Source organism: Anabrus simplex, chromosome 1, assembly GCF_040414725.1.
Source record: "Anabrus simplex isolate iqAnaSimp1 chromosome 1, ASM4041472v1, whole genome shotgun sequence".
In the NCBI taxonomy this organism is placed as follows: domain Eukaryota; kingdom Metazoa; phylum Arthropoda; class Insecta; order Orthoptera; family Tettigoniidae; genus Anabrus; species Anabrus simplex.
Window position 1 is genome coordinate 753,000,326 of NC_090265.1, and position 16,831 is coordinate 753,017,156.

A 16,831-nucleotide genomic window follows, 5' to 3' on the forward strand; every position below is an offset into this window, starting at 1 on the left:
ATTGTGCGGATAAATTAGGAGGAAGAACGACCCTTCGTTTGAAACGTCGGCAAGGGTTGGCATATAATCATCCCGGATGACAAATGATAATAATCAAATTAATTGATGGTAGTCAAAGAATATGATAATGATCAGATAAAGAATGGTAATGATATTATTAAATAATCATAGGAGGATATGATAGGGACAGTCATCCTGTGTCGAACTGCTCCGAACCAGATGTTGGGTTTTCACGGGGAGATTGTTAGCAGTAGATACGTAAATAACCCACGGACGGCACATGTTTTCATGGTCAGAGCATAGTAATGAACCTTTCCGTACGTCTTGTCGTATTGACAAGTGTAAATATTAAAGTAGCTTTTGAGTTAATGAACTCTACCTGGTGTGTTTGTGAATCTGGAAATAATAGGCTAGAGTTTGTCCGTATTATAAATTCCCGTTTTTTCGAGGCGATAACATTTTCTACGGTGGGTGTCCGGCTCACCAGAATGTACATACCGGAAGTGTCTCATGTCCAAACGGAACGAGGAGACGACAGTAAAAAGTTACTGTCGTGCCTTCGTCTCCGAAAGAAGATCTCCAGCGGTGAAACGTCCAATCATACGGATGTGAATTCGATCCCCAGTAACCAATTGGGGCGAATTCACCAAATGTTTTACACTACCAGAGTAGTGAGGTAAAATCCAAGTATTATGTCATTTATTTTTCAGGATTAAAGTGTCCCAATGTAAAATTGTCATCATGTGTAGTATGCAAAATAAGTGAATAAATTGCTCTTCATTGCAATTTCAATAGGAAACAGTTTCCATATCTTTTCATTGTAGTTAGTCCAGTAGGCCCATGGAATTTAAGTTGTCACTTCCCAGTCCTATTGTGGAGTCAAAAATTTGTATCCATGAATGAGTCGTCCCCCGTAACCTTAAATTTGCATGCCCCGTTCATCCCTGTGTTCATTTGATGCGCCGATATATATTTTTTTGATTTTCTTTATATAATTTTTTTATCGTTTTCGAACTGATCACCCCTGAGATAAATGCTAGTCTGGGACTCAGGAGGTGAGCGGGTGCAATATGTTGAGAAATAAATATCACAAATGGGTCAAGTAACCTAACGTGTTGTTGGTCATTATGATAATATGGTATGGGAGAGATATGCAGCAAATATGAGTTATTCTTTGTCAATACAAAACAGGAAGGAGCATCATAATATACTAGAGGGTTAGATGTCATTGTGGGAAATGAGATATGGTCCAGTGAAATGAAGATGTTTTCAATGGAATAGAATACGTTGTGGGAAATGTGTTTACGAGCAAAGGTTACGAAATTTAAGAGGAATGGCTACTTTATGAAGGTGTTATGAATTAATTAAATGATATGCAGGTTAAAATGAAAGAAATAAGAAATTGTCAAAAACAATTTATATGAAAAAAGGCACAGAAGTGATAGAATGAATATGAAGGATACATATAAAGTCTGGATCGTGCCAAGAAGTATTGGCATGAAAAGAAATCTCATCGTGGGAGTAGAGAAATATAATGAAGGCGTATCTAACCGAGACAGGTAAATGTCAAGTCAAATAATTCTCACTATCCATATCTTGAAAATAAAGATATAATGTTAGAAAATACCCTTAATAAATATTCCATGTTGGTATTGCACAAGATAATATGTGGTGTATAATGATGTAATGATCAATATTGACAACCATAGTTATGATTGAGCTGTCCAATGGATTGAAAGGAGTGAATCAATTTAAGAGGCGAATGTCATTTCATTGAAGGTAGAACTTAGAATCTTAAATGAGAGTTGTGATTATTTAAGAACTAAAATAATTAGAATTCAGTCACAGACAATGATTTTATGAGGTTATATGATGCTATTTAAGTGATTAAATGCAGTATGTTTAAGCCAGTAGATGTCAGGATTATGCATGGCAGTAGAAAATAGCAAGCTTAGCGAGTCATTTAATGGTAATTAAAATAAATAACCATGGCAGAAAAACAATTTAGTTGGTCAGAAACAATAAAATGTGAAGTTAAAATAATTCTGTTTGTTGCTGTTAGTGAAGCACTAAAATCTTTAGGGAGCACTGTGAGTTGAAGTTTAGTCAATCACAAATAAGAAGCACAGGTTAAAAAAAAAGTTAAGATGAAACCGTCAAATGCAGTTATAAAAGCAATATAACATACTATGGAGCAATGTTTGTTGAGTTTTCAATGCTAAAAAGAAGTCTAATATCAAATATGTATTTTACAGTTTCAGTTCAAGATACACAGTATAATTTTAAGGATCAACTCTGTGTGTCGATAGTTCTAAAAATCATGAAGTTGTAGATACAATACGTTAGTAAGAAATATGTGTTAGAAAGCACTGCGCATGAAGAAGTCTAGAATCAAGTAACAATTTAAATGTAGTACGGAGCAAGTTCTTGAAGAGTTCAGTTGCAGTTCATAAAGCACTGTTAAAATTTAGGGATCAGCACTGTGTGTCAAAAGTACCAAAAAGAAGTTGTAGATCGAATATGTAAATGTAGTACGGAGCAAGTTCTTGAAGAGTAGCAAGACTTATGTATTGAACAGCACTGTGCTTCCAGAAGTTAGTGGAAATCTGATGAAAAATTTAAAAGAAACATAAAGTATCAAGCTTTAAATGCTGATATGAGTGAAATAAACAATATAGTTTTGTAGATTATTTGTCAAAAGAGATTAATGAAATTATTGAAACATACGACATCGAAAAAACAATTGTGAAGAGAAGAAAAAACTACAAAGCGCATTATTGGAGCAGTTGAGGAACGTAATGACTAATGACATAGCGTGATATATCATGGAGGTAAAAAGTTGAGATCAGTCTTAGAATTGCAAAGTTAGAGTGGTCTAAAACATTAGATGTGTTATAAAATGTAATTCAAATAGGAGAGTGAACAAAGCAGGTAATAAGGAAAGAAAAACTTGAAGCAGAAAAATAATGAATAAAATAAAGGGAAGAGTAGAGAAATGGATGAGGAGGTGAAGTAGTTTAAGGTGGATCAGGAGGATGGGTTATAGGAAGTGGAAAATTTTGGTATTGTACCATTTCATTGCCCTGATTACTGAATACGGAAGTTTAAAGTCGTCATTTGCCGTGAATAATGCTAAAATTCTCGTAGATCGAACAGCAGAAATTCCAAGTTAAATGGTACGAGCAAGTGGAATCAAAGAGGCCGTGACCGAAATAAATGTATTATTTACAAATTGTTAAAAATTCGACAGAGAGAACAATTGAATACTGAAAAAAAAGCCACCGTGAAGATCAAGAGAATAGTTTCGGGAAGGAAATATCATATCTGAAAGAAGAATATCAATATTTAATTGCTAAACTGAAAGTATTACGGAATCTGATTGCTGTATATCTCAAATATACGCAATTTAAAGCGAGTTTCTTAGGAAATGCATCTTAAGGAAATGATAATATTTAAAGAAATTATACCTTCTGAAGTTACCATTATATTATAGAAACTTCTGTAGCAGTTAAACTGACGTCATATTTTACCACACTAAAACGTAGTAATAGTACAAGAAGACTTTGTAATCAAGAAGATGATATTAACATTGTCTTTGGATATGTCTTTCATGCATGTTCCTGAGATCAACATGCTGGCTTGCTAAATCTAAGACGTGACTGGCAACTGGCGGACTTCAACCGATTCTACCCGTGAATACAAGCCCGACTGCCAAGGCTCATAGATGACGGAACCGAGGTCCAGAGAAGGGCGTACCCATGGAGTGATGTAGAAGAACAACGATCCCGGCTACAAGCACATGCAGAATAAGGTAAGTTTCACTATTTATTTTAAATTCAATTTATGTTTTCCTAACTTATAGTAAGTTGTTGGTTGATATTGTTTGTAAGGAATAGGTCGTCATATCTTCGAGAAGTGCCTAAAATACGTACTTTCAACACGAGTGAATTAATAATGTCGCATTATGGAAGGTTATAGGTAGTCTTTCAAAAAATATATAACCATATCCAAATGTAGGAAAAGGTGCGTATGTTAATGAAGTGTTATGTTATTAATATTTCAGTTTATTCTCTAGAAGCAATGCCAAGGATAGGGAGTTTTAATGAATATGAAGTGTGATATGTGTATTAACAAATCTTAGGTTACCAAGGTCACAAATATCGACAACTTATTGCCAATTTCAAATCAATATAGGTTCAATTTTGATAAGTGAAGTGCATATTACTAGGAATATGTTAGTTATTGATCCATGAAATATCAATTTTAAAGAGTTGAGAAAATTGAGTTATGCTTTACAATTAACTGAATAAATAATATTTGCATATGCGGCAATATAAATATATGGAGAGATATGAGGAAAGGGAAGTGTGATTAAGAAATAATGTTGTCTTGGATAATGTAGTTAATGAATTGTGATAAATACGAAGAGGTATATGAAAATATTTTTATGTAAGGTTAATTTATGAGAGATCAGGTAACGCAAATATGGATCGAGGTTATCACAGATGCTAGTAATGATGTGAAATATGGAATAACCTATAATATGAGTTAATGGCAATTTGATATTGGACTTACGTGTTTATAGTAGATTATGGTCATAAAAAATAATCTCAAGTAACCTCTAATTAACTTACATGGCAACTTCAAAGGATATTTCATATAATATTTAAGGTTTAAGCTAATTTGAATTGAAATAGCAAATCATTGATTGAAAATACAATCTTGGAGTCTTCATTATGTTACCCTATCACTGTTAAAGAGTTAGGAAGTTTATCCATGGTATTCCTTGTCGAGTTGCAATCATATAATTGATTCTTATGAAGTGATCTGACATAATTGCAACCTGTAAACAATGTTATTGAAACTATTTAGGACAATCCTACCTATTTCTTGGGAAAGTATGTTGAATATGATTCTTCATGATATAGAATTTTTTAAATTATTATTTTGGTAGGTAGCCATTGAAAGCTGCAAAATGTGAAGCTATTCTGCATATGTTTGAACAAGTGAATAATTGTGAACATCGGAGATGAATGAGAATTTCCACGAAGCATTCTTAGTTGACCTGAAAACTTTATTTTCATATTATTGTGAGATTTCAAAACATTCAGACAATGTTAATCGAGTCATTTATTTTTCTCAAAATTATGAATTCTTGATTTTTTTATGCTTTAATAAGAAAACTAGGACGTATGAAAAGTAGTTGAAGTTAGGTCAAGATGATTTTTAATTCAAATCCATATAGATTGATTGCAGACAAATTAAGTTTTGTTGAAGAAATCAAGACCTTGGAAGAGCTGATGATACATTATTTTTATTTATTGAAGGAATAAAATGAGCAAAAGCAAGAGAATGAATTCAAACCGAGACTAACAAAGAAATATTATTGTAAATAATGAAAAATATTTTAAGATGTGATTTAACTTAACCATCATATTCTTTATTATTTGAATAAATAACACTAGCCAACATGATTTTGCGGTAAAATTGAAAATATGTCATTCTTATGGAAATCGCTGCCCTGATTCCGAAAATGATGCTATTTCTTTCCTATCACGTCTAGTTTTGACGCAATTCAGTGTTTTAGTATCTGCATGAATTCGTAAGATGTAATGTTGAGAGATGTTCTCGCAAAACCTTTTTTAGAATACAATTATGTGATTTGATTTGTTTTTGTTTGCATTTTGTTATAGGTTTATTGCTGTCTAAATTTTCATTTTGTAGTTGGGGATTTACTGGTAAATTCATAACAAACTCCCCCAGATACGCAATAGACCGCGAGGTATGTAGGATTGAAGATAAGACAGTTGAGAGTTTGTCTTTCATCTTAGACCACTTGAATAATCAGACGTGTTAAAAGCCCCAGTCCTTATGCAATGTTTATGATGGACTGATAAAGCAGTTTCCTTTCAAAGATAACAGTCCGAAAGTATTATACTCAAGAAGATGAACTTGTATTTTATACGGATATTTAAATCTTCTACATCGATTGGGAGAGAAAGAGTATGATGCTAGTAACTGGCGTGTTTTTATTGACTCTTCCAAAATAAGTGTAAAGGCTGTTTTGCTTCATAATATAAAATGTTCTGGCATCCGTCCACTTGCACACTCCAAACAAATGTCTAAAACATACGAGACCTTAAAGTTGGTGCTTGAAAAAATTAAATATCATGAGCATGGGTGGCAAATTTGCGGTGATTTGAAGATCATTGGATTGTTGTTGGGACAACAAAAAGGCTATACAAAATTTCCCTGTTTCCTCTGCGAATGGGATAGCAGGGCACGGGATAAACATTGGGATACAGTGAATTGGACAGAAAGAAAACAACTACAACCAGAATACAAAAATGTCTTGAATGTAAGTCTTATTGACCGAGAAAAAATTCTACTTCCACCCTTGCACATCAAATTTGGATTGATGAAACTGTATGTCGAGGCATTAGATAAAAGTAGCCTATGCTTCCAATATTTATCCACTAAATTTCCCTCATTATTGGATGCAAAAATCAAAGAAGGCGTATTTGATGGACCACAGATTCGTAAACAGATTAAGGATAAAATTTTCACAGACACGATGACCAAAAGTGAGAAAGAGGCATGGAACGCATTCAAAGATGTAGTGACTAAATTCTTTGGTAACATTAAGGACCCTCAATACAAAGAAATTGTAAGAAAAATGTTGGTAAAGTTTGAGGAACTCGATTGTAATATGAGCCTTAAGCTTCATTTCTTAGCTTCGCATCTGGATTATCTCCCTCTAAATTTAGGAGCTGTCGGTGAAGAACAAGGTGAAAGGTTTCACCAGGATCTCAAAGATGCAGAACGATGCTGTCAGGGTCGTTGGGATGTGAATATGATGGCTGATTACTGTTGGTCGATTGCACGAGACGACCCTTCTAGAGATCATTCAAGAACTTAAAAACCCGGAAATTCCACGGAAAACGGGAAAAGACGGAGGTGTGAATCTAACCTGCACATAATGTAAGTAACAAAACTATGTATGTTTAACCATGTAATTTTTATTCAAGGTACGGTTATATTAATTTAAAAGCAATTGTACAGTCGAAACTAAATAGGCGCTTTATGCTTCAGTTTCACGAATTTCAATATACATTAAAAATATAATACAAACCATCTACTTGCTTACAAAGCAGCATTTATGTGTATTCAATGCATGAAAAATATGATTGCGTTTTGCAAGCTGAAATTTACATTAATACGTCAAATTTACTAAGTATCAACAATTTTACGTTAGAACAAAATAATATTTTGTAAAATTGCCACCAAACCAGACGTGATTCGCTAAAAGTAATTTATTTCTCGAATTATGCGTTAAGAAATTCATAAAACCCACCTAGTTTCGTTTTTACTGCACAAAAAAAGTTTTATTTTGCAGGCTAGTGTAATAGCAAGATTTTTAATCCATTATTTTATTTTCATAGATTATAATATTATTATAAGATGATCTGATGGTAGATAGTAAGTTATTGAATCTGCGATTGATATTTAAGCTTGAAGGTCCGTAAAACTAATATAACACAAATGAAAGAAAGAAAAAGAATAATTCTCAGTCAAAGCCATGTTTTAAAAAAAATTCTCTTTGGTTTAACGAAATCCCTGAGATGTTCTCCGACTTAAGCTGCGAATTTTCTTGACGTCATGAATTACGGACTTGAAAGAAACATGGGACTTAAACGGAAGAAAGATAGGAGGCATAACGACCACGATGGGTTCAGTATGAACTATATAAGGTCTGGAAAATTGAATTTGGGTTTGTAAATTTAGCATTTGTGATAAAGCGGATAAGGAAGTCAAATAAAATATTAGGTTTTTCAGAAAAGTAATTTAAATTCAAATTGGGATTGAAGTACTTTGTATTGGTTGAGATGAATAAAACAATTTTCAGTAGTGTTTAAAAGGGGGCCTTTGTTAATAACTTTAAGTATTTTGGTATCTTTATCAATACTGATGTTATAGTGCTTCGTTAACTGAATTTAATGGTTTCATCTTAACTTCATATTTTTTTTTACCTGTGCTTCTTATTTGTGATTGACTAAACTTCAACGCACAGTGCTCCCTAAAGATTTTAGTGCTTCAGTAAGAGCAACTAACAGAATTATTTTATCTTCGCAGTTTATTTATCTGTGCATTGTTTTACACTTACTTGTGATCGCCTGATGATGACCAAGAATACTGGTCGAAATTGGTACTAATTTTAATTAAATAGGAATGTAAACTTACATTTCTTATTTTCATAGTATTGAAAGGTTGAACCATTTTATATCTTCTTTTAACTTAATAGTGAACTCACTTCAATACGGAACACTATGAAATTCTTATCTCTTATTTAATAGAAATTCATGGTTGGTGTATGTGGGATAATCGTGCGCCTGGCTACTGGAATACCAGTATATCAGATAGCATGGGGGGGAGGGGGGAGATAGAACAGGCGAGTAGTGAGTATATCGAAATGACGATCCACTGTGGTTTAAAGTTTGTTGGGATCAAAATGAATAAATGACAGATACGGGAAAAATGATACATCAAGGAATGTGAAAATAAATTGTTTTTTTCCCACCCAGACTGTATTGGATATGTTCTTGGGACTGCAATTTATGAACAACAGATCTGGAAATAATCAATGTTCCCCAGGTATTATGTTCAACAAACTGACGATCTTAAAGGTTCTATTAACTATGTCTTACAAAACTCACCTCTGCCGTAGCTCGCCCATATTATCCAGCCTATCCCCTGCAAGGCCACGCCAGCGGTCCACTTCTTCACGAGCTGCTCGCAGTTGGTTACTGAGGTTTGTTACTGTAGTCTGAAGCACGGCAACTTCATCTTCCTTCTCTTGCAGCTGGTTGACATACTTCTCTATAACTCCAGACACATCCTTCGTATCAATTCCGTTTGACTGGTTAGTTCTGTTTTTTAATCTAATGAAAAGGAGAGACATGATACAAATAACCTTGCCACTGGATATTATAAAGGAATATTAGTTCTTCACACAACCTTGGATATACTGTAATTTCAGTAGATAATAAGCCTTTAGATAAAATATTCTATCCTCAGTGAATACTGTGCAGTAAAATTGAATCTCAATAGTAACAGCAACCTTTACTTCAATACAGTATATACCAGGTGGCTCTCGAACACCGTACTTTCTACTTACAAATGCCCCACATGCACAAATGATGAACCGGATGTCTACCAACTGATTTTCACAGCGGAACTACTGCCAGCGGGCAGGTTACGTCAGAACATGAAGAGATAAGAAACTGAGTGTTGCTCGCAGCATGTTATTCAGCGCTATGTTTACTGAGGTTGTCTTTGATGATGTTTACTCTTTCTTTGGTTGGTACGTTAAGAGTACATATTTGTAATGTCAAAAGAGCACTGTCAATTCAAATAATAACACTTACTCAGGTTCAGGCATTTACAGACTCTCCTGCACCAATGTGGCGTCTCGTACACTGGACAAACTGGCCGCAGCTTTCAAACTAGATACTTAGAACATTACAATGCCTCCAAACACAACAAATTTTCAGCTATGAGCTCTCATATGGAAGAAGCAGGTCATCATTTCACTACTATAGATCAAGACCTCACTATCATTAAAAATGTAGGTAAAGGAAAATTAATGAACGAATTAGAAAACATCTATATATTTTTAGACCAATATTACAACAAAAATTCAAACCTTAACAATATTATTGAAGTTAAAAACCCATTATACGAAATTTTACCAAAATTGTTGCAATCTATAAACTATAAACATAATATCTTAATAAACAATCTAAAATTATCTTCTTTCAAGACCCATCCCACTTTAGGAGGCACAGCTCCCTCCCCTTCCGCCCCCACGGGCCAACCACATCCAATGACACTTAAACTTGACGCCCCTCCCCACCCACCCCCACCTCTGCACCCTCCCCCACCAATCTCACATCGGTATAACACTAGAAGCACACATATTTCTCATTCAAATGCTACCATGGCAACTAATTAGCATTACAATAGTTAACAAGATAAAATAGAAGTTCAAATGCTACCATGGCAACTATTTAACATTACAACAGTTAAAAGATAAATGAAATTCACACACTACATATTTTCTTCAACTCACATCACAAAATTAACATCACAACTGTCAAAGGGGTAAGTAATTTTCACACATATCTTTTTCTTTTTTCTCTACTCCTTTAATATTATTCCTTAACATTTTCATTCTCCTCTTATTTCAGACATAACACCTCAAGCTCTACACAACCTCATATAGTTTCCTTTTGACTTTTAATACAAGAAGCTTCAACCACATCTACCAGCTAATTTTATTATAAATATAGCTACATCCGACGAATAACTGTCATCGCTCCTAAGCACTTGAACAACTTACTACCACTAAGAGTGACTTTTATTCCTAATTTATTAAGCTATTATAAGCTACTTTTTCCATCTCCAGAATAAGGCACCATATTTTACCAAATTTTATTTCAGCGCAGCAATTTTATCTACCAGCTAACCTGTCTTCGCTCCTAAGCACTTGAACCACTTACTACCACTAAGAGTGTTTTTTATTCCTAATTTATTAAGCTATTATAAGCTACTTATGCCATCTCCAGAATAAGGCACCATATTTTACCAAATTTTAATTCAGCGCAGCAATTTTACGTATTATTTTTAAACTTCTAACTAACCACTTGTTACCACATTTTTTTAAAAAAAACAAGACATTCGCAAAAATCTATACAAATTGTACCTATTACTTAAGTATAAAAACAATCAGGATCCTGATCTATCTTTCTTGTAGGTCTGAGATTTTTAGGCTGATGATGCCCTCAACATGGGTGAAACATGTCCCTGTATGTAATATCTTAAGAACTATATCTTAAATTTAAATAAAAAACACTTATGTATTGAACAGGTGGAATTTTTAATCTAATATTATTATTTGATTTTATCCGTATGCGTATCGCTATATTGCTGCGACAAGAACTGATTGTGCCCGGACGTTGAGTCCTTAATTTAATGGTACGCGAATCGAACTAAAGTTCGTATACAGGCTGTAGCAAATTGATGGCCAAGCATTAAGGGTGGAATCTTTGTGCATGTTATGAAGATACTTTTATTTTTGTAAATGTATTTCATTAATTGAAGTTGGCACTTTCCAAGCCTGTTTCTGATTGGTCAGATGATTTTGTATTGTTGAAAATTGTTACGCATGCAACAGTCATGTCCGTCATCAAGTTGTGATATCGCATCATTAAGACATATCAAATGCAATAAAGTATTGAAGGCACCAAGTTCCTTTACTTCAAAATAAAAAACAAACATTGAAGCCCAACAGCACGGCTCTCAATAACCTGAGATGTTCAATACAAGCAAGATCATGAAATGTGAAATGCAGAAGTGAAAACAATGCGTCGCAATTGAGGTTAAGCAGCAAAGTGAAAATACAATACATCTCGAATTCGTGGAATCATTCACGGATAATGCATTCTCGTTCATAACGAAAATCAGACCGTTGAGGCCAACAACTTTAACGGAGTGCAGCATAAATCAGTAATAAGGCAAGTACGATTCAAGGTTACGTATATACAAAGAAGTAAAGACAAGATTTCAAGATTTACATTTTTCTCACCACTCAATGCAAGAATCTCTGTGAGACCGTGAGTCTCTTTGACATATACACCATCCTTGCTATGCATACTCTTAGATTCTAGCCTCTTTCCCTTAGCGCATGTTTTCGTACCATAAACATGCAATGATCAACATAATAATAATAATAATAATAATAATAATAATAATAATAATAATAATAATAATAATAATAATTGAAGTCCATTGATCCTCCTGTTGTCATAAATATAAAAGATCCAGTTTCTTTTGCCATATATTCTCAATTCAGCATTACAATTCCTTTGAATTTATACGCATTCCCTTCGAACTTTCACAGCATAACCTTAATTTCAATACGTCGCAACTAACGAAATTGAAACAATCGCGTGGTCAGTTAGAAGGCACGTTAACAAGAATAATGAAGTCGATTACAGCTGACATGTCAAAATCAGAGGTGAAAGTTAAAATTTAAAAATGTGAAGAGTTATGGAATTCTTTTGAAGATGTACAAATGAAAATAGAGGAAACAGAGATCATTGATGAAATAGCTGCACTAAAGTTTGAAGAGGAATGTGAGAGAGAGCGAGAGCTATTTGAATCTATTTATATCCGCGCTGTTACACAACTGCAAACGATAATAGATGAAGCAGAGGATGTTCAAAATAATTTGCTAGCTCAAATGAACACGGCAGTAAACAATGCCATTCATCAACAGGAAGTTCCACAAAATCATAACAGAAAAATATATAAATTACCAGAAATTAAAATACTGGAATTCAACGGCGAATTCACAAAATGGTTGCTTTTTAAGAACAGTTTTGAGTCAACGATTCATAATGGTACTGAACTAACAAATATCCAAAAATATCAGTATCTGATCGGTCTTCTGCAGGGCGAGGCACGCAAAGTCATTCAAGGTTTTACCATTTCAGAAGAAAACTACACAACTGCTTGGAACTTGCTTGTAGATATATATGATAGGCAAATGATGATAATCGAGACACATCTAGGTGAACTTTTCAAGTTTCCTACAATTTTTAAAGAGAACAAATCTGAATAACTCAGACAATTACAATTTCTTATTCAAACTCACATGGCTTCATTAAAAGCAATGAAGCAACCGGTACAATATTGGGATACATTGGTTATTCATCTAGCAAAGAAGCAGCTGGATTTCTTACACCGACCTTCTTTTATTAGATTTGACTGAGATCCCGGATCCAATAAGGCTCGGCATGTCATTCTTCTTCCATGAACATCTTTCACATTAATTAAAGCTGTTGACAAAAGTATTTGCGTTCCTTTCGCCAAGCTCACATTGAGCGAAGCAGGTGAATGTTGAGATTCAACACACAGGTTTACCGAATGTCAACACAAACACACAGATCATTGGAGTAGATTGTTCCAAAGTGGAAACAAAAAGGATTACGAGAGTACACCTCCCTTCAAGGAATGACGGATTTGAGGTGAAAGCAGAATTTCTAGTTTTGCCAACTATAACAGGACGACTGCCACAGTTGGAGATCAAGAAGGACGAGATTATTATTCCAAAGGACATTTGCTTGGCAGACCTTACATTCAGCAAGCCTGGAGACATGGACATATTAATTGGTGCAGGACTTTATTGGAAAATAGTCATTGGTCTACCCAAGAATGAAGCTGAAGGACAACCAGCTCTGCAAAACACATGATTAGCTTGGATTATAGGCAGTTAAGTTTTTGAGAACAAACAAGGATCAACAACAACATGCATTAATATTAGCAATCAACAATTATCAGATCAGATGGAAAAATTTTGGAAACAAGAAGCAATTCCGGAGATTCAACATTACACACCAGAAGAAAGAATATGTGAAAGATAGTTCATGGACACCATTTCGAGAGATGCAACAGGTAGATTCATCGTAAGGCTCCGTATCAAGCCGTTCTTGGAGAATCAAGAAAACACGCACTAAACAGACTAGAATCATTAGTCAAGAGATTAAGCAGACACCCCAAACTCAAGACAGCTTATGCAGAATTCATGGATGAATATGAAAAACTAGGGCATATGAGCTTGATTGAAAAAAAACCAAAATCAAGATGTACCTGCCAACTTTTAGAAATCAATAATAGGAAGATTTTTTAATTCTTGGATTTCATCAAGTGTACTGCATCACGGTCTCGGTAAAAAGAGGACAAGATAAAAGGCATACATATCTACAGTTACAATACGATTTAACCATTATATTTAAAATATTAAACTAAGAAAACAAAAACGATTGCAAGAAAATGTACCTAATAATCATTCTTATTTATGACACATACATACGAATAGTAACATTTAGACAGATAAGTCAAGAACTGACTACAACTTACCAAATGGTGAAGAATATACATATGTAGGTGATAGAGACTGCTGTGTTTACTTCTTTTACATTGAACTGGCAGCTAACTTTCCCTCTTCAACAATGCACTGTCATACTGCTGCTCATAACACTTTCCACTTAGACTCGATTTGACCACCAATAGTTTATTGAGATTTTCGTCATTCAGAGATGATCGGAATTGTGTCCTCGTCTTTTTTACCTGGCTGAACAATCTTTCACACTCGGCATTGCTGTGTGGAATTGTCAATGTTGAGAGCATTACTTTTGCGATTCTATCATATTTGAAACACTCATCTGCACCTCGTATATCTCCTATAGCAGACCAAGAACAATCTACTCTTTCTTCTTGCACAACAGACAATAGTAAATCCTCCACTTGGAGAGCACAAAACTGGCACGGTAATGCATCCATTGCTTCTTGGTCATCTTCACCATCTTTCACTGGCAATATAACAGGAAACTTTGAAACAATTTTTTTTATGGCATTGAAGGAAGAAGTCTGCAAAGAATTTATCTGAGCTACTTGAGCATTAACAAAAACAACACTATTCAAATTAAATTTATGAATAATATAGTCACAAACTGCAATAAAATAGTTCCTGACATTCAAATGAAAGTTTTTCTTCTCCTCAGGTGCCAGATTTTCTACAAGACAAGATGTTGAACTGGCAATCACTAAATCATCATCAGCTTTCTGACTCTCTCTCGTGTGATAGACCACTTCTAAAACTGTAGGATATCTTTTTATCACCAATGGTTTAACAAACCTACACAGAATATCCTTCAACATATCCGTCAGCATTGATCTTATGACATGAATGTGAGGTGCTTGTGACCTTACTATATGCATCACGGGCCATTTCATTAATTATGGCAGATGTTTTTATTCTAGCACACGCATACTTCTTCGCAATGTCTGAATCTGGGGACATCTTTCTGAACAATGCCCTGTGTGATCAGAACAAGACAATGCAAGGTTATGTTCGACAATGAACGCCGTGAACAAACATTCTACTCGAGTGACTGCATCATTATCCATCCAACCTACAAAAAAAAATTACTTAATTTTTTGTTCCTCTTGAGACAGCTAGCACTATCTTTGTGTTTCTGTATGACACTGTGAGCTACAATATCTGTTTTCCCTCCATGCGAGATATTAATATCACACCGACACACGGAACAAAATGCTTAATCGTTTCGTTTATTAGACTGTAAAATGAACGGAAATTCAGTTTTATAGGTATCCCTGAACACTAAGAGATAACGTTTGTTATGTTTTGTAGTCATCATGTGAAGAGAAAATACCACAAACTGTCACCGACACAACTCTCTGAAATACATTGAAGTCATTAAAATTATGAACTAAGATCAACACAAAAGCACTGAAATACGCGAAACTACCATATACAAAACAGATCAATATGTCTCGTACATTATTAACATACGACTTCGACAGAAGGAAAAGCACAGAACCACAAGAAAAAACACGTGGTCTAAAACTCCAACTACGCACAGAAACGAGCGTGCGAACCACACAATAACAGACTCAACTCTTTCGTCCCGATCAACGGAGTCCCTAGCAGTCGCTAGTGCGCATGACCTTCTCTGACTCGCAGGACGATTGCCGTCCCGAATTCCCACCTGAACAGCACACATGCTGCTGCAGTGAGCGGGAAATACGATATACAAAGGCGGCGGATAATCTGCCCGCAAAATAAAGCATCAAATAAATATGCTTAAAAATGAGGTTGTGTAAATTACACAAGCACATAAGAATTCGTCCTAGGGGAAGAGTACTGACCGTACTGGAGGTTATATTGGTCAAAAATAGGAAGAAATAAAAATAAATCGGAAAACCGGAAGACGAGTTAAAAATCGGAAAGTTTCCGGGCAAATCGGAAGGGTTGGCAGGTATGCATACCCCATCAACCAGTGGTACGTCCAGATAGTGACAACCACAAAGGTCAGAGTGGTATTTGATGCCTCGGCAAAATCATCACTCGGGACATCACTCAATGACAAGCTCATGACAGGACCTAATTTAGAGCGAGATCTTTTTTACATTGTACTTAGATTTCGCAGCCATAAGTACGTCATGATGGCAGATGTGGAAAAGATGTTTTGGCAAATCCTCATCCATCCTGAAGATCGAACATTACAGCAGATTTTGTGGAAAGAGGAATCTTCAGCCCCTGTGAGGATTTATCAGTTGAATACGGTAACACATGGAACAGCATCAGCACCTTACCATGCCATGAGATGCCTAAATGAATTGGCTACTCTTCATGAAAATGAATTTCCAGCAGCAGCAAAGGCTATTCGCGATGATTTTTATATGGATGTCTGCTTAAGTGGAGGAGACGTTCTAGAAGATGTGAGCGGGCTACGGCAGCAAATACAAAATATACTCAAGAGTGGTGGAATGCATTTGAGGAAATGGAGGTCCAACAGCAAAGAGATCTTGCAGGATTTGGAGAGCAAAAGCGACGAAGGGGCTTTACTGGTTTTAGACAAACTCAGCACAAGATTGCCTTCAGTTTCTAGTTTAGCTGGCAAAGCAATCACCAAGATCCAAAATTGCACAGATTTTTTATCCACTAGGACTCGTGGGTCCAGTACTGATCAAAGGGAAGTTGTTGATGCAACACTTATGGGTAGATGGTTTTGAATGGGATCAGCCATTGTCTCAAGAGCACCTCCAGATTTGGAACGAGTATTATGCGTCATTAGAAAAACTCAACAACATCAGAATTATGATAAACATAAATCCTTGGAATTGCTCTGGTTCTTTTGATTTGTTTGGATTTAGTGATGCTTCAGAGAAGGCTTTTGGAGCCTGC

At 35.1% G+C, this 16,831-nt stretch overlaps 1 protein-coding gene across 6 annotated transcripts in view; it reads right to left on the reverse strand.

Annotated features, from left to right (window-relative positions):
- Cep290 (Centrosomal protein 290kDa) overlaps positions 1-16,831 on the reverse strand; it is a 1,403,175-nt gene that overhangs the window by 353,833 nt on the left and 1,032,511 nt on the right. For all 6 annotated transcript variants that reach the window (XR_010858542.2, XM_067136188.2, XM_067136189.2 and 3 more), the window contains one exon: positions 8,715-8,939. Coding sequence is in view for 5 of the 6 variants with exons in the window: in XM_067136188.2 (XP_066992289.2) it covers positions 8,715-8,939 (225 nt within the window). In the remaining variant the exon portion in view is untranslated. The remainder of the gene's footprint in view (positions 1-8,714; positions 8,940-16,831) is intronic.